Raw genomic sequence first — 22,128 nt, forward strand, 5'->3', positions numbered from 1 at the left:
TCTGCCTGGTGTTACCTTGGCTGGCAATCAAAATGCAGAGAAGCCCATTCATTTTTTTTTATTTAAAAAAATAATTTAAAAAAAATGCGTGGGCTCCCGCCGTATTTTGATCGCCAGTCAGGTAAACCTAGGCAGCTGGAGGCTGGGATTCTCTGCAGCTCGCAGCCGCCCCTGGAAATGGCCCCTTGTTTCTTAGCACCATTTCCAGGCGCTTTACTCGGCTCATCCATTGGCCCTGATGGCGCTGGCAAGCTGGGTAATAAAGGGGTTAATACCAGCTTTGCATTCTCAGATGGTACTGAGCCCAAAATTCATGGTGTCACACCAAATTAGACATGGCAACCATGAATTTCTAGTAAACAGTAAAAAAAAAAATACAACACAGAGAATTTTTTTTTATTAGAAATAAACAAAAAAAACATTTAGAGACTCCATCTTTATAAAAAAAAATCCTTAGTCCGACGTAATCAACAGGGACAGCAATGTCAACTTTGCTTCATCACTCTGTACAGACACAGTCTATACACAATCAGAAGTAGAGAGCACTGTCAGCTTAGCTACATCGCTCTGTACAGAGCGTGAAGCAGAGCTGACACTGAGGGTATGACTCGTGCAGTCTCGCATTGCATCACCCCGCACGGCCTGACAATCTCCAGTCAGGAGCGCTTCTGCTGCATGGAAATATATGCAGCTGATCCACTCCTGTGCACCATGATGCGACACTCACACAGTGACAGTCAAAGTTCAGTTAAAAGGACCTTCGATGACGTCATAGTCATGTGACCAGTCTGTAAACCAATGTCTGTACAACATTCACACCAGACTAGTCACATGACATCATTGAAGGTACTGTAAGTCAGTGCTGGTTACCGGCGGCACAGTAATGATCGGACGCGGAAGCAGTGGCCAGGAGACAGAGTCTGCAGGACGCGTCGTGGGACCTGTAAGTATGATCATAATATTTTTCTGAAGATCGAATATTACAGATGTCACGTATCCAGGTTATTCCATTTTTAAACAGTAGACATCTAAGATGAATGAGGTATGTCTCCGCCTTAACGCGTTTTCCCATGATCTTCGGACGAACAATGGACTGTATATTTATTATACCTATTTATGCAGCTCTATACTCTGTATAAATTGTACTGCATTGGATTCATCTTAGGCGGGCTTTGCACGTTGCGACATCGGTAACAATGTGTTACCGATGCTGCAGCGATAGTCCCGCCCCCGTCGTGCGGTATCTAGTGAAAGCTGCCGTAGCGATTATTATCGCTACGGCAGCTTCACATGCACTCACCTGCCGTGCGACGTCCCTCTGGCCGGCGACCCGCCTCCTTCCTTAGGAGGCGGGTCGTGCGGCGTCACAGCGACGTCACACGGCAGGCGGCCAATTGAAGTGGAGGGGCGGAGATGAGCAGGATGTAAACATCCCGCCCACCTCCGTCCTTCTCATTGCAGCCGGGAGGCAGGTAAGGTGATGTTCCTCGCTCCTGCGGCTTTACACACAGCGATGTGTGCTGCCGCAGGAGCGAGGAACAACATCGCACCTGTCGCTGCACCGGCATTATGGAAATGTCGGAGGCTGCAGCGATGATACGATAACGACGCTTTTGTGCTCGTTCATCGTATCAAAAAGATTTTACACGTTGCGATATCGACTGCGACGCCGGATGTGCATCACTTTCGATTTGACCCCATCGACATCGCACGTGCAATGTCGCAACGTGCAAAGCCGCCCTAACAGTCAGCAAGTTAAGTCCTGCTCTGGGATTTATGATTGTCCTTTTCCTTGTATATGTTCCAGTGCCTCTATTTTGAATTGTATCAATTTGTTATATTTTGTTCTATCTTACCTTGTCCCTGATATTCAGGGCCAAGGAATTGATATCCTAACCCATTTACAGGGACAAATTGGTATACAATATTTGCATTTGTCTTACCATAGTGTTATTACCACTTGTTGGTTTTATATTTAATAAATATTTGTTATGGAGAAAAAAATATTTTTGTTATTTTGAACCATATATATTTCCCTAGACCTTGAGTCATTTCTGATAGTATGCTTTCCTTCTACAACCCCTGGCAGAAATTATGGACTCACCGGCTTCTGAGGATGTTCATTCAGTTGTTTACTTTTGTTTAAAAAAAGCAGATCACAGACATGGCACAAAACTAAAGTCATTTCAAATGTCAACTTTCTGGCTGTAAGAAACACTAAAAAAAAGTCATGAAAACATAATGTGCTAGCCAGTAACAGTTACTTTTTAAAACCAAACAGGGCAAAAAATTATGAAATCACTCAATTCTGTGGTAAAAATTATGGAATCATGAAAAACAAACAAACAGAAAAACACTCCAGTACATCACTAGTATTTTGTTGCACCACCTCTGGCTTTTATAATATCTTGCAGTCTCTGAGGCATGGACTTAATGAGTGACAGACAGTACTCTTCATCAATCTGGCTCCAACTTTCTCTGATTGCTGTTGCCAGATCAGCTTTGCAGGTTGGAGCTTTGTCATGGACCATTTTCTTCAACTTCCACCAAAGATTTTCAATTGGATTGAGATCCAGACTATTTGCAGGCCATGTCATTGACCTAATGTGACTTCTTTCAAGTCATATTTTCACAGTTTTTCTCTATGGCAGGATGTATGAGAAATGATTTCATCATCCCCAAACATCCTTTCAATTGATGGGATAACAAAAGTGTCCAAAATTTCAATGTAAACTTGGACATTGATTGAAGATGTAATGACAGCCATCTCCTCAGTGCCTTTACCCGACATGCAGCCCCATATCATCAATGACTATGGAAATTTACATGTTCTCTTCAGGCAGTCATCTTTATAAATCTCATTGGAACGACACCAAACAAAAGTTCTAGCATCATCACCTTGCTCAATGCAGATTTGCGATTCATCAGTGAATATGACTTTCATCCAGTCATCCACAGTCTACCATTGCTTTTCCTTAGCCCATTGTAAACCTTGTTTTTTTCTGTTTAGGTGTTAATGATGGCGTTTGTTTAGCTTTTCTGAATGTAAATCACATTTTCTTTAGGCGGTTTCTTACAGTTTGGTCACAGACATTGACTCCAGTTTCCTCCCATTCGTTCCTCATTTGTTTTGTTGTGCATTTACTGTTTTGGAGACATATTGCTTTAAGTTTCCTGTTTTGACGCTTTGATGTCTTCCTTGGTCTACCAGTATGTTTGCCTTTAACAACCTTCCATGTTGTTTGTATTTGGTCCAGATTTTAGACACAGCTGACTGTGAACAACCAACATTGCGTGATGATTTACCCTCTTTTAAGAGTTTGATAACCCTCTCCTTTGTTTCAATTGACATCTCTCGTGTTGGAGCCATGATTCATGTCAGCCCACTTGGTGCAACAGCTCTCCGACGTGTGATCCCTCCTGTTTAGATGCATACTAACAAGCAGATCTTATTTGATGCAGGTGTTAGTTTTGGGAATGAAAACTTACAGGGTGAGTCCATTATTTTTACCTCAAAATGAGTGATTCCATAATTTTTACCCTTGTTTGGTTTTGAAAAGTAATCATTACTGGCTAGCACATTATGTTTTCATGATTTTTTTTTTTGGCGTTTCTTAAAGCCAGAAAGTTGACATTTGAAATTACTTTAGTTTTGTGCCATGTCTGTGATCTGCTTTTTTTAAACAAAAGTAAACAACTGAATAAACATCCTCAGAGCCAGGTGAGTCCATAATTTTTGCCAGGGGTTGTAGTTGTCACAATTTTAGTGCATGAGGAATATATAAAAAGGTGTACACGTAGTACATGTGAATGCATAACATTGTGCAGTCTCATAGTATATGGTATGTTCCTTAACGTCCTGCAGCTTGTAGAATTTAGGTAGATTAAATACATGCATAAACCTTAGGAAAGTTAGATTAAAAAAAAATGTTTTCATTGTAAAACTCTCTAAAATTTGTTTGATTGTTTCTTGCAGACCGACACTGTGGTGGAGAATTAGGAGAATATACTGGCTTTTTAGAGTCACCAAATTTCCCAGGGAACTATCCTTCAAATGTGGACTGCACATGGAATATCAGCCCTCCTGCCAAACGTAAAATTCTACTAGTAGTACCAGAGATCTTCCTACCCTCTGAAGATGAGTGCGGAGACCTCCTTGTAATGCGCAAGAATGGTAATTATGCAAAGAAGATGCTTCTAATTGTAATACTTCAGGGGAAAAAGCATGACTTCACATTTGATGAAATACAGCAACACTGTATACATGACTAATCTAATAATAAATCAAATTATTATAACATTTTTAGCTTTCTTGCATTTATCAGGGCCAGATTAAACAAGTTTACATTTTAAACATCTTTGCCTGGTTTACATCTCTACTTGCTAAAGTTCACTGTGCCTTAGCAGATGCCAAATCATGCCTAGATGCTGTTTAAACTGCCTTAATGGGTTCTGTCCCTTTGTGGCCAATTAAAAGGAACCAACCAGCAAGATTTTCATATATAAAGTAAAGCCAGTCTTATACTGGCGCTAGGATGCTGAATGTAAGCATAACTTTTGTTCTGAGATTGGATGTTTTATTTCAGAAATATCTTCAAGTAAAGTTCCAGGAATGCACTGCTATTTGATTGACAGGTGCAACAGGAAGGGAATATGTGGGTCGGGTCATGCCATCTATTCCCGCCTGTTAATTCGAGTGCAGGCATACAGACAGGGGCGGGAATAGATAGCAAGATGTGACTCACATATTCCCTGTCACACTTTCTTTTCCACTGGTGGGAACAATGCTGATCAGAGGAATAAGACATTTTTATTCCTGAAAGAGAATTCTTAACTCCTGCTATATTCCCTCTCTATGGCGCTGTCGAAAAAAAGAGAGTAAATGGAGTGGCAGTCAGGTATGCGCACTGTCGCTCTATTCTAATAGGGGTAAAAGTTCCTCATTCTTCTGATTGTTGTTGGTCGCAGCAGTTGGAACCCCACTTATCAACCTTATCAGCTATCCTGGAGATAACTAATAGCTTAGGGTACCGTCTCACTAAACGACGTACCAGCGATTCTGACCACGATTTGACCTGGTCACGATCGCTGGTGCGTCGCTACATGGTTGCTGGCGAGCTGTCAATCAGGCAGATCTCACCAGTGACCAGCCACCAGCGACTCTGCGCTTGGTAACCAAGGTACACATTGCTTAGTTACCCGATATTTACCCTGGTTACGTGTGCAGGGAGCCAGCGCTGGCAGCCTGTAAGCGTGTACGCTGGTAACCAAGGTAAATATCGGATAACTAAGCAAAGCACTTTGCTTAGTAACCTGATATTTACCTTGGTTACCAGCGTACACCGCTTAGCGCTAGCTCCCTGCACACGTAGCCAGGGTAAATATCGGGTAACTGTTACGTTCAGTCCAGGGGTGGACCCACGGGACCATGCACCGGACTCCCCCAGGGAGGCCACCAAGAGCGAGCCCCTATACAGGGACTGTCTGGCAACCACCCCAGAGGGCCTAGATGCACAGTAGCCGGAACACAGGCGGGATACCGAGAGTGTCCTTGGAAAGTCCGGAAGGAATACTGAGGCCAGTCCCGCATGACCGGAGCCGGGTGAAGACAGCATGCGGAGTCCAGAGCCAGTGACGAGTCTGCTTGCTTTGAAGGGGTGTTTTCCAGAGGTTTGTTCACGACCCCGGGGAGCAGCTTGGGGTACTTAGTACACTGATGAGAGAATGGGGGTTGTTGTTGCTGGCTCGTGGTATTATGTGCTTTGTTCGTGGTTTCCGTTGTTTGGAGGAGCATAGACTGTGACTACAAACTATACCAGCGGGAGATACAAAAGCTGCTTGCCACCCAAAAGTTGGGAGACAGTGGGTATCACCTGGTACAAGGGCAGTGGAACTGGGGACATCTCATTTTGGTCATCTACCCGGAGATGCTATAAGACCGTGGACGGAACCGATAAGAATATTTACTGTACATTGTTAACCTGCCTAGGTGATTAATGCAACTCACAACATCAGATCTTCACATGCCCCATAGTCCTTCAAATAGTATAATGCACCCCCATAGTCTTCAATATCTTATAATTCACCCCAATAGTCCTCCATATATTATAATGCACACCCCGTAGTCCTCCACCAGCGTACTCAGTGGCTTAAAAAAATACTCACCTCTCCTTCTTCCCCCAGTGCTCCGGTCTCCTTGGTGAAAGTTCTGCAGCTCTGCACAGTGATATTGACGTCATTGCACCTACTGTTTTAACACATCACAGTGCAGACACAGCAAGAGAATTATGGAGGAGGGAGCAGGTTGCCTCCTTTTTCATCATTGCTTTCAACACTATAGACCTAGCTGTGTTGTCCTCCTTGAAAGAAGCAGCAGAGAAGCATGGCCGCAACTGTCTGCAGAAGCAACTGAATTCGGCGTTGGGCTCTCTCAAAAATCCACAGCACCCTTTTGCCAGGCGCAGATAAATGAGGAGTCCATCACTTTCTCCAGGTGTGTCAGCTCAGGCCCGGATAGGTGTGTGACGTCCTGGCCTATCAGGTCGTCATAGGGTATTGTGCAATCTGCCCTCCTGTACAATATCCACCTCCTCCTTGGTTAGGGGTCCCTAACCAATGGTGTTGCCAAAACCAGCTAATCAAAATCCTAGGAACACTCTGCACCACACCCACCAGACACACCAGTGGACGGCCTAAGTGTAATGGGGTCGCCCACTTGGGGGGGTTGGTTAAGGGGAGGTCAGGAGTGTCAGAAGCAGTTCAGTTGAAGTTTGGAGTTTGAGAGTGAAGGTTGGTGTAGAGTAGTGTTGGAAGGCAAGGCAAGAGGAGGTCAGGAGCCGAGCTCCTTGGAAGTACTAGGTAGCAGACGGTAGTCTGCGCCTGGTAGGAGCTGGAACCCTGGTCGCAGGGGATCATGACAAGGGGCACGATATTGTCGTGGAGGACAGCCGGTGGCCTTGTACCATCACCGGGCTGGGGCCAGGGCACGAAGGGGTACGTGGACCCTAGGTCAGGGAGTAGCTTCAGGCAACCTGATAATTCACCCGATGAGAACGGAGCCTTCAAGATCCGTTCTCCACCCGCTCCAAAATCGGGGTACTAGCGCAACGAGGGGGATAGGACTTTCCAGTTGCATTATTATTCTTAATTAGATCAGTCCCTGCATGTGCTGGGGTTCCACGTGGGAGGTAATGATCTTGGAATTAGGTCATCCAGAGATTTGATAAGTGATATTAAATTTGATTTGCTTCACATTTGGTCTTTATTTCCAAATATCATTTTGGCATGGTCAGAGATTTCAGCTCGTTTCAATTGGCACAATGCTCCTTCAGTTGATAGGATAAACAAAGCTGAGGGGCTGGTGAATAGAACAGTGTCTAGCTTTGTTACAAGGAATGGTAGTTTGGTGGTTTATCACATAGAGATGGAGATTCCCAATCTGGATTTTCTTAGAGAGGATGGGATACACTTGAATGAGGTGGTTTTTGACCTCTGGGGTTTGAACCTAAGAAAAGGTGTGGGTAAGGAGGTTAAAGTTTGGCATGACTCTCTGGTGAAAGGGTTCACACCCACTCGTCTTGGAGATGAAGAGGTTAGGGATAGCCCTGCATAATGGTGTCGGGGGTCACACCTCTTTAGTATTTGTGGCTATTTCCTGCTGGGGCTGTTCCCGGGGAACAAGAAATTGTTTTTTAGGCAGTACCATCAACCCGAGATGGAGTGGTGTGAGTGGAGATTGTGGTGATAAGTACTGTTCAGTGTTAATGGGTTATGCAGAATCTCTTCAGGAAAAGTAATGGTGTTTATTATGCTCATTTACATGTTGTACTTAATAAATTCTGCTGTGGCCTCGCCATATATATTCCATTGTCACTCAGCAGTAATTCTTTATTTAATAGTGCTGTAGATGCTTTACAATACCCTAGTCATGATAATGTACCGCCCCTGGGCAAGCAGCCGGGCTGCTGCCGCCGCTCGGATCCGAATCCGCGGTGGCTCGAGGGGTCTCTGGGCCCGGGGGTCGCGCGGCCATTTGATTAAAAGGAAGGGGGAAGATATGTACAATATGTACAAGGGGATTTTGGAAAGTTCGTGACGCCACCCACGGTGCGTGGTAATATGAGACCGCTGCCGTTGGGGAGCCCGGTGACGATGGTGTGACAGCCTGATGTTTAACCCCTCCGTGGGTAGGGGGTTTGTGTCCTGGTGGCCCGTTGGTGATGGGAGATGTTTGGGTGCCGTTGAGGGATAGGTGCAGGGGATTTCCAATGTACTCACTCAGTCCCAGAATAACCACACCGACAACTTGTAAACCAAAGTTCTGAGCACCACCGTAGTCTGCGGGGAGCATGCCTAGATCCATGCCCTCGGTGTTGTTGTTGGTCTGTGGCCCTATCCCTGGCACTTTAGTCTCACTTGGACCCGTTGGTATGAAACTCTCCGCATCCCGCTCACCTGTATGGCTAACGGAGTGAGCTTGTTCTCAGGGTTCACGCGTAGGATTTCTTTGGACTGTAGTAGGAAAGTCTTATCCCATCGGTGCGCTGGAACCCCGATTTTGGAGCGGGTTGGGGATGACACTTGAAGTCTTCTCCTCCATCGGGTAAATTACCGGAACGCGTGAAGCTACTTTCTGGCCTGGGGTCCACGTACCCCGTCGTGCCTTGGCCCCTGCCCGGTGATAGCTCAAGGCCGCCGGCTGCCCTCCTCGGCGGTCCGTGCCCCTTGACACTGTCCCCTGCAACCGGGGTTCCAGCTCCTACCAGGTCCAGACCAACGTCTGCCACCTAGTATACAGGAGCTCTCCTCCGTGGCCTCTCCTCACGAGAGTCACTTCACCTCCTCTCTCCTTCACTCTCAACTTTCAACTGTCACTGTCCTCACTTTCTCCTTACCAACCCCCCATGTGGGTGGCCCTATTCCCTTCAGGCCCCCCAATGGTGTGTCTGGTAGGTTCAAGTGAGAAGTGTTCCTAGGATTTTTATTGAACTAGCTGTTAACAACACCAGAGGACTGGCATCCGTTAACCAAGGAGGGTGGATACTGTGCAGAAGGGCAGGTTGCACAATACCCTGTGACGATCTGATAGGCCAGGGCGTCACATTTCCCCTTGGTTAAACGTAGCTCATCAGCGAGCTACAGGATGACAGAGGTTTATTTTGTTTTGCTGGAACTGAAAAGGAAAATAAGTTAACATATTTTTATTTTAACAGGTCCATCCCACACAGGGGAGGTAATGCACTTAATGTTACTAAAATACCACACTAGAGTTCGTCGCCCACGCTGGGACGATACCGGTTTTACGGGTAACGGAGACTCAACCTGCTCCGTTGCAGCCCCTTCCTGTGACAGTCCAGTCCCAACGTCCCGGATCCCAGTAACCCGCCACCCAAACAACCTGTTCCCCCTGGAAACCTAAAGTGTCCATGACCAGGTTAAGGTCCCGAGTGTCGTGATTTTGACGACTCTGGCTGGCACAAGAGGTGCAACTATTATACAAGACACACGTTTGTGTTGGTCACGGCAGTTCTGTGACCGTGGTCCATTTTTACTTAAAATATATGAAACTTAACGGAGTCCATGTACCGGTGTACACACTTTGGCAAGTTTTTTAGAAAACCAGGTTACTTTCACTCGTTTCATTAAAAATTGGTTGATTCACTAACATTTTCTACATGAAAAATAAAAAACTGTGGAAAATAATAAACGAAACACAGATACCGAACATTCTATGGCATCGCAACTGTTAGTACTGTAAAATTTAACATTCTTAACTGCTGCATTATTGCAACGGGCAATCACGATCACCTTGCGCCGGTGGCCCTTCCAGGGCACAGCGTAGCCTCTGGCCACCATACCATGAGCCCCAGACCCAGGTGGCACTTCCACTCACGAGCTCTTGAGCGGCAACTCTTCTCCGGCGTTGCTCTCTGGCTACCGTTTTCGCACGGAATTGTAGTAGCTGCCACCCGTGCACTTCTCAAGCACAGGGATCGATGTTTGGCTGTATTTCAGCATCTGGCACTGGTGGTAAATAGACTTCTGCGGCCCTGACAGCCGTCGGGATGCCGCGTGGTAGCGGAACCGGCAGACATCTTGGTTCCGCTCCCACTGGTGTAGACAGGTGAACCGGCTGCTCCGCAGCCGGGGTTGCAGGGACCGGGTACTCAGCCTCTGAGGACGGGCCCGGTGATACGGCCGGGTCTGGACAGGCCGGTGTCTGGGGGACCGCTGCCGTGGCTGGAATGAGGGCCTTGCTCTGGATCTCTGCAGCTGGAGGCTCTGGTAAACATACTGAAGGTTCCGCTGCCGGGGTTGGTGGGGGCAGCTCGGCGTCCCCTGAGGACAGGGTAGTCGGCTGTGGAGCGCTCACCACGAGCGGGGACGGTCTGGATCCCTCAGCCACTTTTGCCGGATTTGTGCAATCAGCAGGGACTAGGTAACCGCTTACCCTCTCTTCACGTGGGATTTCAATCTCACAGGCTCGCACCGCCACCGCCAGGCTCCTCATCTCTTCCCTCCAGTGGTTCAGAATGAAGAGGAATTGCGTCCGCATCCTCTGGCACAGCTGCTCTGTTTCCTCCTCTATCCATGCTGCGGTCCCAGGGACAGCATGCTCCGGGGACCAGTCTCTCTCCGCCATCTTGCCACTGCGTCTTCAAGGAATGTTGTGAAAGAGTCCTGGCGTCCCTGCTCCACTTCTGCTAGTAACACATTCTGGCCCGCCCCCTCAGTCTTTTCGCAGCACTCTCTCGCTGACCGTGGCCCTCTGGGAACTTCCGGGTCAGGCCTCTTCAGGAAGACTAGGGGCGGGCCTTAATCTTTGCATGCTTTCTCGGAGAAGACGGGGTTTTGGCGCGAAATAATGGCGGAAAATGGCGGAATTAGTGGGAAACAAAACTTTGACTCAAGGTCTTCGGCTTTCAAGGCACACATCACCCAGGTAAGTGGGTCCTGCTCATATCCTGTTCGTGACGCCAGGTTTTTTTCGAGGTGTACTACCCCTGGGTGAGCAGCCAGGCTGCTGCTGCCAGCTCGAGGGGTCTCTGGACCCGGGGGTCGCGCGGCCACTCGATTAAAAGGAAGGGGGAAGATATGTACAAGGGGATTTTGGAAAGTTCGTGACACCACCCACGGTGCGTGGTAATATGAGAGACCACCGCTGCCGTTGGGGAGCCCGGTGACGATGGTGTGGCAGCCTGATGTTTAACCCCTCCGTGGGTAGGGGGTTTGTGTCCTGGGGGCCCATTGATGATAGGAGATGTTTGGGTGCTGTTCAGGGATAGGTGCAGGGAATTTTCAATGTACTCACTCTGTCTCAGAATAACCACACCGACAACTTGTAAACCAAAGTTCTGAGCACCACCGTAGTCTTCGGGGAGCACGCTTGGATCCATGCCCTCGGTGTTGTTGTTGGTCTGTGGCCCTATCCCTGGCACTTTAGTCTCACTTGGACCCGTTGGTATGAAACTCTCCGGGTCCCGCTCACCCGTATGGCTAACGGAGTGAGCTTGCTCTCAGGGTTCACGCGTAGGATTTCTTTGGACTGTAGTGGGAAAGTCCTATCCCATCGGTGCACTAGTACCCCGATTTTGGAGCGGGTTGGAGATGACACTTGAAGTCTTCACCCACGTCGGGTAAATTACCGGAACGCGTGAAGCTACTTTCCGGCCTGAGGTCCATGTACCCCGTCGTGCCTTGGCCCCTGCCCGGTGATAGCTCAAGGCCGCCGGCTGCCCTCCTCGGCAGTCCGTGCCCCTTGACACTGTCCCCTGCGACCGAGGTTCCATCTCCTACCAGGCCCAGACCAACGTCTGCCACCTAGAATATAGGAGCTCTCCTCCGTGGCCTCTCCTCACGAGAGCCATTTCACCTCCTCTCTCTTTCACTCTCAACTCTCAACTGTCACTGTCCTCACTTTCTCCTTACCAACCCCCCATGTGGGCGGCCCTATTCCCTTCAGGCCCCCCAATGGTGTGTCTGGTAGGTTCAAGTGGGAAGTGTTCCTAGGATTTTTATTGGACTAACTGTTAACAACACCAAAGGACTGGCATCTGTTAACCAAGGAGGGTGGATACTGTGCAGAAGGGCAGGTTGCACAATACCCTGTGACGACCTGATAGGCCAGGGCGTCACAATAAACTTCTTCTGATACAATACAAATGTTATCAAACCTGCAGCCAGCAGCCCAGTAAGTGACGAATCCCTGGAATAAAAATCTCTATATTATGCTGTTCTTAGATTAGATGGCAAAACTTGGTTACAGATTCCCATTTAATACAGTATATGCACTAGATACTGTACATACAGATTCACGAGTGAAGTATATTTTTTTACAGCTGAGGTGCTCTATGCCATTATTGTATCACACCTACACTATTTGAATATTGTGTCTGCTCAGAAACAGTGTTGAGCGAGTAGTTAACTATTCGTACTCGCTATGCTGTTAGCGAATACTGTCCGCTACTTGCATATTCGTTACAAGTAGTGGGCGCAATGTAAGTCAATGGGAAATACTCACTATGTAGCGAGTAACCCGAACGTCGTACTTTTCGTGCGAGTAGCGAATAGTATGGCTTTTGGGTTACTCGCTACTTAGCAAGTGTTTCCCATTGACTTACATTGCGCCCACTACTTGTAATGAATATGCGAGTAACGGACAGTACTTGCTAACAGCGTAGGAGTACAAATAGTTAACTACTTGCTCAACACTACTCAGAAACCTTGTATTAGAATGGCCAGGTTATAAGAAGGTTATATTAGAATGGCAATGCTCTAGAAATAGAGTTGTGTGACTTGCTTTATTAATAGCATAGTATGCCACTTGTAAAGATGATATCTGCTACCTGTACATTAGGATGTCCATGCAGGGGTGGAATTCAGATGGTTCTTATCAGTTTTCCTGAACGGTTGTTAAAATCATAACCGGTTTGCAGAACTGGCAAGAAGAAGTATCCCAATCCGGTAAGGTCTCTAAGGGGGTGGCACACTCCTCCTGCAGCAGGAGTACTGACTATGATGTCTCTTTCCCCCCACAGTAGACTGCTGAGACCCGAAACGCCACAACAAAGACCCTCCCATGTCCGATTAACCACTCCGAGACCAAAATTAACCAAAATACAAGCTTTATTAGGAGAGCTTTATCAAAAATAAACAACTCTCATCTTTTCTTGTGGATGGAGGTCGGTCACAGCTCAATTAACCATCATTAATCAATAACTTACAAACGAAACATTGTGCCGGCCGGACTCCCGGCGCACTTTTGCTTTCGTAACCGAACACCTGTTTGGCTCAAAACTGCTGTGACTTGAATAAACGAACTGAAAGTTAGGTAGGGAGGGTGGGACAGCTGCGTCCGGATCTCACAAGGTGAGGAGAGACCGGGATCAGGAAGAGGGGGAATATTTATAGGGGAAAGAGTGGGATCATGGGAACATTCCCATTGAATAAAAACCTCAGAAGGGGAGGGAGGGATAATCGGACATGAGAGGATCCTTAACCCCTTACTGCCAGGGCACAGCAGTCAGGGTGCATTCAATAAAACACTGACATGCCCTAAATTATATTTTAACCAAGATCCTCCCATGTCCGATTAACCACTCCGAGTCTAAAATTAACCAAAATACAAACTTTATTAGGAGAGCTTTATCAAAAATAAACAACTCTCATCTTTTCCTGTGGATGGAGGTCGGTCATAGCTCAATTAATCATTATTAATCAATAACTTACAAACGAAACATTGTGCCAGGCCGAACACCTGTTTGGCTCAAAACCGCCTCGGAGCACAGCAGAGGCCCTAGACTGTGCTCCGACCCCCACCCATGAAGAACAAGGTCTGCTCAATACCATCTTGCAGGCCAGACAAAAATATGTCTAGTCTGATGACGTTTAATTGTACGCCATCATTTAACATCAGGGACGAATTGTTCCCCTCCAATTGTCTGTGTCTAATGACAATTCCTAATTTAAAACGCACAAAACGTGAAATACACGAATTGAGCGTCCGCCTAGAGCGCTCAAGAGCTGCAGCTCCTTGAGCCCTTCGCCAAACAAGCTGGGAAACAACCTCGGACCAAACAATGACAAGCTCAGGAAAAAAGCCGTGAAACTTGTCTAAGTCTGATCTCATGGTGGTGATAACTTCCGCCAAACATTTGGCGGGAACCGAGGTCATTTCCCCCGGCATGAATGACGAGGACCACTGGAGATAGGGCAGACCTGGCAATCTCCACAACTTCAGGTAGAACTTGAGGCCATATGAGACCCCTGATGCTTCTCCAATTGACCTCGAAACCGCAAAATCCAAGGGCCCATCCTCCAGGTCGATTCTCATGCCCGCTGTGCTGCCCAGAAAATATAAGAGTGGCCAAGTAACCAAATTACGGGTTTAGCAGCGCCTAAAAGAAAAAAACTGTTAGTGACACATATACAATAAAAAAAACGTTTAAAAGCCAGTAAGAAGGATTGATTAAAGAAGCAATAATTCCGGTCTAATATATCTCGCGAAACATGCAGAACGCCACCGGCCTATGCGCTGAATGACATCATTGGGTAATCCTGCCCGGGTGGCCTCAGTCGCCGCCCCGATCTGAAAAGAGTGAGTACCGAACTCGCTGGCAGGAAGACCCAGAGACGTTAAATATTTACATAAGACCGCCAAGAATTGGAATCTCGTAAGAGGGGAACCATCTTCATGAACTAGGAATGAAGAGTTACCGTGGCGCATAGCTATGTAGTTATGAATCAATCTAACTGGGCACACTGGGCCAGGGATAGAAAACAAAGATATCCAGCAGCCATTCCCGGCTTAGTCAGTCTTAGATCTCCAAATCCGTAAACCGCCATTACACAATGTGATGTCGTCATGCCGAAGGCCCCCGTGGGTGCCCCCGGCAGGAGAAACCAACTCCGCTATGCTCAAAAAAAGGCTATAGCAAAAGAAGCAGAGATGAGAGCAGACTCGAAAGGAGAAGGACAAACGGCGGAGATGTGGCCGATGATACGAGAAAGAAGGCTAAAAGAAACCGGCCTTCTGCACTCCCTTCTAGGCTGCCCCCTGCCCCACCCCTTGACCGCTTGTTGGACTATGAAACACTTAGTAATGTCCAACCAACCTCATAGTTTGAAATGGAAAGCAAGGCCAGACAGCCGGTTCCGAGCAACCGCACAGGAAAACCCCTTATTGTACAGGTGAAACAGGTACTGGCAGGTAACTTCCAATCTGACAGAGTCAGATGTAGCAACCAGGTAATTTGCTGCAAAAAACTAACCATTCCGCCCATGCCTTACCGTAAGCAAGCCAAGTGTTCGAGGCCACTGAAGACGTCACCAACGGCATCAGCTGCATTCCAACAGATCCCATATGCTGTGTGGGCATGAGATTCCCTCTGTTTGGGCGTGAGGACAGAGCTGTCAGAATTTCGGAAATTGAAAATAGGAAAGAGAATCAGCGATAGTGTTACACCTGCCCAGCACAAGGTCGAGCCCTGAACCAAATGTTGAGCTCCAAACATTGCAACACTAAAAATCTAATATAAAATATAAATCCAGCGACTTGATAAAGACCCGGTGGGTCGAAACGTCGGATATTTTTTCTTTTCCACGTTTCATTAAAAATTATTTCACGCTCAATAATGAGTGCAGTGAATTTATTCATACATTCCCCATTGTGACAGCTGTTGTGATTTGGGGCTCGTCCTTCAAAAATAAGCGGATTTTATTCTGGACATGAGCATGGTACACGCGATAAATCATCTGACTTCATCCTCTCTGCCAGTTATAAAATTACTTGATTTTCCTATTATCATTATTATTATTATTTTTTCCTTTTCTTCATTCACTATTTTTATTTTTTATTTTTTATTCCTTGTTTTTCATTATTTGTTTTATATTTTATTTTTATTTTTAATATTATCATTTTTATTTTTATTCTTACTTTTATTTTTATTTTTATTTCTTTCACACATACAAGTGCATTCATATACATATGCACATCCATTATTCATATCAATTCCCCTCTTTCCTCTCATGTTTCTTTATTCCTCATTTTTTCATGTCCTACATAATCTACTCCTTATCTATACACTCATTACTCATATCAATTCCCCTCTTTTCTCTCATCTTTCTTTATTCCTTATTTTTCATGTCCTACATAATCTACTCGTTATCTATACACTCATCTCTGATCCTGTCACTACCCTATTATGCTTCCCCATTCCTGTGATCCAGCGCTCTTTCTCTTTCATTTGCTAAGTCCCAAATCCCTCTTACCACGCATGCGTCCCCTGCTCTAATGTCCTGCCTGCCACGTCTTCCATTCTGACACTGGAGCACATGGTATGTGCCGTGCCTACCTGTTGCTCTCTCCTGACTGGCTACTCTGCCAGTCAATCTGGGATATATACTCCCCCTCCTCGTCTCTTATCTCCAATACACTAGAATTCTCCAGCAAAGGTGTGGCTGCGCTTGCACATCTTATCTCTAAGTTAATTATGAGCACTTTGTTCTATTCTAATGCTGGTGTCACACACAGCGACAACGACAACGACGTCGCTGCTACGTCACCATTTTCTGTGACGTTGCAGCGACGTCCCGTCGCTGTGTGTGACATCCAGCAACGACCTGGGCCCTGCTGTGAGGTCGCCGGTCGTTGCTGAATGTCCAGCTTCATTTTTTGGTTGTCACTCTCCCGCTGTGACACACACATCGCTGTGTGTGACAGCAAGAGAGCGACGAAATGAAGCGAGCAGGGAGCAGGAGCCAGCGTCTGGCAGCTGCGGTAAGCTGTAACCAGCGTAAACATTGGGTACCCAAGGGAAGGCCTTTCCCTGTTTACCCGATATTTACCTTCGTTACCAGCCTCTGCCCTTGCTGCCAGTGCCGGCTTCTGCTCTGTGCACATGTGGCTGCAGTACACATCGGGTAATTAACTTACTTATTACTAGTTATTACTTATTACTGTACCTAGGAAAGCAAGGAGCCAGCGCTAAGCGCGGCTCCCTGCTCTCTGCACATGTAGCACAGCGACGTTATGATCGCTGCTTCTGCTGTGTTTGACAGCTAAGCAGCGATCATAACAGCGACTTACAAGGTCGCTGTTACGTCACAGAAAATGGTGACGTAACAGCGACGTCGTTGTCGCTGTCGCTTAGTGTGAACCCAGCTTTACTGCAATTTCTTATCTCTTAGTGCTACATTTGTGAAGCCCCACAGGTGTTGTGTCGGTGCATTACCTTCAGGGACTCCACTCAGCTGGTGCTGGTCACAGGTAGGGAATCTTCGGTTTTGATCGTGACGCCACTCTCAGTATTGCGGTCAGTGGGGACCGCCACTGCAGGTTAGGGGACGCCTGGGGCTGATGGTGTGTGCAGTTAGTTGGAATAGCCTCCTGAGAGTGAGGCAAGCCCCAGGGCCCGGTGTAGGTGCGTAGTACCACAAGTCGCAGAATGACTCACACAGGCAGAACTGTCTTTCAAGGGCTTTACTCACATTTGATGGCAGGGTGAGTAGCCCGGGCGTAGCTGAGATGAACCAGGTGGGAACCAGGTATCCTTCAGGCTGACTTTATGAGGGTGACTACTGACTCGCCTTCCTTAGCCCTTGGTGGTTTGGGGTGACCCCGACTTTGAGTCCCTATGGGGGTCACCCAGGGAAGATGCTGCAGCCTCTCTCCCCCTTTTGTTTGCCGTTTGCTTGTTCCCCGGACCAGGCCACTCCAGCTGCTTGCCTCCTGTGACCTATGGGCCCTCACTGCGGTTACGTGGCTGCGGCTTTTGTGGTGTTGTGGTGTGGGCTTTGAGAGCCCCACACCGGCAGGTTTAGCAGAAGAAAGCTGGATCTATCTTCGCTTCGGGATCTGCCGCCCGGTTGGGCCTGGTGCTCTCTAGCAGTCTCCTTACTTCCCACTCCGTGCTTTCTCTCTAGCTGAAGCTGGCTTTCAGGTAGCACTCCTAGTTGACCGTTCTCCCCCGTCAGTAGCCACTGCGCGGGCGCTGTTAGACAGCATCAACCCCACAGGTCTGCTCCTCACCGAGCCCTCTGGAGTTCTCCTCTAACTGACTCACTGCTCCTCCTCTCCTGTTCTTGCCTACGCCACCTAGCAACCAGACTCTCCACCACACCCCTTGAGAGGAGATGGAGGCTTTTGACCCCCTGCCACTATTCCAGTGGAGGTATAGGCTTTGCCCCCTCCTGGGATCCCCAGGGGTCCTCTCATGGGTACATGTGTGAGACCTGATCACTATGCGCCTGTGTACCACACCCCAGTCAGCCTTCTGGATTACCTGTATTGTACTGTCCCCAGCATGGGTGCAGTACTCAGTGGTGCCTGACCAGGTCAGGGGCGCCACATTCCCCCTTAGTTATCACCAGCACGTCCTCGGGCTGCAAGACAACATTTTAAAATGCATAAAACATTAAAACATGTTAAAACTTTTAAAAGCACCAGGTACCATACATCACCACCCTCCACCCACAAGTCCGTTAACCCACCCAAAACCCTTTCACGTTGGCCGCGGCTTCAGCCACTTCTGGCAGGATGTAGAGGCGGCTTACATGGGCTGGTGGTTTCAGGGTATACCTGGCCTGGTGGATCCGCGCCTTCAGCCTCTTCTGGCAGGATGCAGAGGCGGCCTCCACAGTTGGTGCTGACCAGGTACCCTCTTTGTGGTGGTGAGCCAAGGCCCCATAAACAGGCGTGCTCTCTGGTTGCAGGTGAGCCAAGGCCCTATATACGGACGGGCTCCTCCTGGTTGCAGACGAGCCAAGCCCCTAAACAGGCTGACTCTGGTGGTGGTGGTGCCCTCTGGTGTAACTATTTACACTGCGAGAGTTTGTGGCTATAGCCAGTTCATAGCCTTAAGGTTTATGGTTTTCTCACAATAGTTTTTGTGGGCACATTACTTGAACTTGAGAACGTTGCAAAACAAAACTTTTCAAAACAGTAACTTCTCTTCTTACTTTACTTTTCTCTACTCCTCTTTACCAGGGCTTGAGCCTGTATGGCGGTGGCACCTGCTGCTTTCCTGCTCTTTGTCGTCGTCTGTGGTCGTCTCATCCGTAGGTTCTTTTTCTCTGCTTTGTCTTCCTTCTCTTTCTTTAGGACTTTGTGTTACGTCCAGAGCATACAATCCTCTTTCGCCTTGATGCATAGTAAACTGGACTGAATCTCCCATCTTTAGATTTCTGCCAGGGTGTCCTCTAGGCAGATGAGCTCTCACATCTCTTCTGTTGACAAATATCCCTTCTTTGATACCAGGGGCTACGATGAATCCATATCCACTTCTCAGATTAAAATCCTCCACTACTCCTCTGAAAAGGGGTCCTCTGGCCTGGGCTTTGGACCTTCTCAGGGCTCGTTTTTCTTGCAGGTCTCTGGCGGTGACTTCCCGCTGCTCTGGGGATGACGGTGCAGGGGATAGTTGCGTTCTGTTGCGGTGTGTCTTACGGGCTGGATTCTGTAGGGTGCAGCTCACAAACTCCCAGGTAAGGCTTTTGGGCAGTTCTTCCTCAGCCGAGGGTATCGGGTCGTCCTCATCCCAGCGAGAATAAGGCAGCATCTCGGGCTCTGGGTATGGCTCTGGAGTCAGCCTCTCAGCTTCCTGGCCTCCTCCCCCCCTTAGTTCTTCCTGGCACTCCTTGGGTAGCAGTGCTGGGGATGGACTTCGTTTTGCCGGCCCAGGTGGGGAACTCTTTGCCGTGGTTGCTGCAGGAGTTGTCGGGATACTCTTTGGGGTGTGCGGAGGGAGCATGTACCGCTCCACCATCTCCCGTGGGAACTTAGCTTCCAGGTCGGCTTTTAGCTGCCAGTATGCGGAGTCCTCACCTACCAGGGATTGCCTAGCAGGGACTTCCTGAACCTGGGGAGCCTTGTCTGCTCTGGCCTTGCAGGCCGGGGTAAATGGTACGTCAGCCTTGTCTTGGCGGGCCGCGCCTGGCATGGCGGCGGCCTGGTCTTGGCGGGCCGCGCCTGGCATGGCGGCGGCCTGGTCTTGGCGGGCCGCGCCTGGCATGGCGGCGGCCTGGTCTTGGCGGGCCGCGCCTGGCATGGCGGCGGCCTGGTCTTGGCGGGCCGCGCCTGGCATGGCGGCGGCCTGGGTCAGTGTCGTTGTTGCAGGGGGCTCTGTGCGGGCCGGGCAGGGCATCGCTGCGGCGGCCGGGGCTTGACGGGCCGAGCAGGGCATCGCTGCGGCGGCCTGGGCTTGGCGGGCCGCACCTGGCGTGGCTGCGGCCTGGCTCAGCGTCGCCGCGCCGGGCGCCTCTTCAGGGACCGCGGGCGTGGCAGCAGGGGTCGGGGCACTGGCGCTAGCCGGGGCATCACTCGTCTCACCCTCCGTTGGCAGCATCGGGGTCTGAGTTGTCACCGCCCGATCTGGCACTCGGTGCGCGGCTCTCTCCTCGTAGGCCCGAACCGCCGCGGTCATCCATAGAAACTCCTCGCGTCCCTCTCTGATCAGCCTTCCGACCCTGGCTTCCAGTTGATCGCAGAACTCGGCGAGCTCCCGACACCACCAGGCAGCGGAGCCTGGCTCTGGGTCTCTGCACTCAGACGCCATCTTCATTAGCAAGCTGCTGGCTTCTCTTCTGCTCCGCCGTCTCCGGACGCTTCCACTCTCCTCGCTGGCAAGCTCAGAACTCTGCAGGGGATCTCTGGGTAGCCACACCTCTTCGTGGGCGGTAACTTCTCCCAGCGCGGGCTGCTGTTGTTTTCCGGCGCGCTTTTCATGGTGGCAATATGGCGGCGCTTCCAATTTTTCAAGCGGACCGCCCAGGCACATGGTCACCTGTCTGAACAGGTCTAGTCCTTATCCTGTTCGTGACGCCAGATGTGAAGCCCCACAGGTGTTGTGTCGGTGCATTACCTTCAGGGACTCCACTCAGCTGGTGCTGGTCACAGGTAGGGAATCTTCGGTTTTGATCGTGACGCCACTCTCAGTATTGCGGTCAGTGGGGACCGCCACTGCAGGTTAGGGGACGCCTGGGGCTGATGGTGTGTGCAGTTAGTTGGAATAGCCTCCTGAGAGTGAGGCAAGCCCCAGGGCCCGGTGTAGGTGCGTAGTACCACAAGTCGCAGAATGACTCACACAGGCAGAACTGTCTTTCAAGGGCTTTACTCACATTTGATGGCAGGGTGAGTAGCCCGGGCGTAGCTGAGATGAACCAGGTGGGAACCAGGTATCCTTCAGGCTGACTTTATGAGGGTGACTACTGACTCGCCTTCCTTAGCCCTTGGTGGTTTGGGGTGACCCCGACTTTGAGTCCCTATGGGGGTCACCCAGGGAAGATGCTGCAGCCTCTCTCCCCCTTTTGTTTGCCGTTTGCTTGTTCCCCGGACCAGGCCACTCCAGCTGCTTGCCTCCTGTGACCTATGGGCCCTCACTGCGGTTACGTGGCTGCGGCTTTTGTGGTGTTGTGGTGTGGGCTTTGAGAGCCCCACACCGGCAGGTTTAGCAGAAGAAAGCTGGATCTATCTTCGCTTCGGGATCTGCCGCCCGGTTGGGCCTGGTGCTCTCTAGCAGTCTCCTTACTTCCCACTCCGTGCTTTCTCTCTAGCTGAAGCTGGCTTTCAGGTAGCACTCCTAGTTGACCGTTCTCCCCCGTCAGTAGCCACTGCGCGGGCGCTGTTAGACAGCATCAACCCCACAGGTCTGCTCCTCACCGAGCCCTCTGGAGTTCTCCTCTAACTGACTCACTGCTCCTCCTCTCCTGTTCTTGCCTACGCCACCTAGCAACCAGACTCTCCACCACACCCCTTGAGAGGAGATGGAGGCTTTTGACCCCCTGCCACTATTCCAGTGGAGGTATAGGCTTTGCCCCCTCCTGGGATCCCCAGGGGTCCTCTCATGGGTACATGTGTGAGACCTGATCACTATGCGCCTGTGTACCACACCCCAGTCAGCCTTCTGGATTACCTGTATTGTACTGTCCCCAGCATGGGTGCAGTACTCAGTGGTGCCTGACCAGGTCAGGGGCGCCGCACATTCACTGATTTTGTTCTATTTCACCAGGCACCTTTTTCAATTGTCTTAGTTCTTCAGTGCACTATATTCCTCACCTTATACAGTCACCTATCAGACAGGTAAATCCTTGCCGGTGTACTTACTATTGTGTGCATTTCTCCTGTTTATCTAT

General features: G+C 49.1%; 1 protein-coding gene across 3 annotated transcripts in view; it reads left to right on the forward strand.

Annotated features, from left to right (window-relative positions):
* SCUBE3 (signal peptide, CUB domain and EGF like domain containing 3) overlaps positions 1-22,128 on the forward strand; it is a 1,252,506-nt gene that overhangs the window by 928,298 nt on the left and 302,080 nt on the right. For 2 of the 3 annotated variants that reach the window (XM_075335886.1, XM_075335887.1), the window contains one exon: positions 3,977-4,174. In XM_075335886.1, the coding sequence (XP_075192001.1) occupies positions 3,977-4,174 (198 nt within the window). Of the gene's footprint in view, positions 1-3,976; positions 4,175-22,128 lie in introns of those variants that run through there. The other variant, XM_075335888.1, reaches the window with a different exon arrangement.

This window comes from Anomaloglossus baeobatrachus, chromosome 2 (genome assembly GCF_048569485.1).
Source record: "Anomaloglossus baeobatrachus isolate aAnoBae1 chromosome 2, aAnoBae1.hap1, whole genome shotgun sequence".
NCBI lineage: Eukaryota > Metazoa > Chordata > Amphibia > Anura > Aromobatidae > Anomaloglossus > Anomaloglossus baeobatrachus.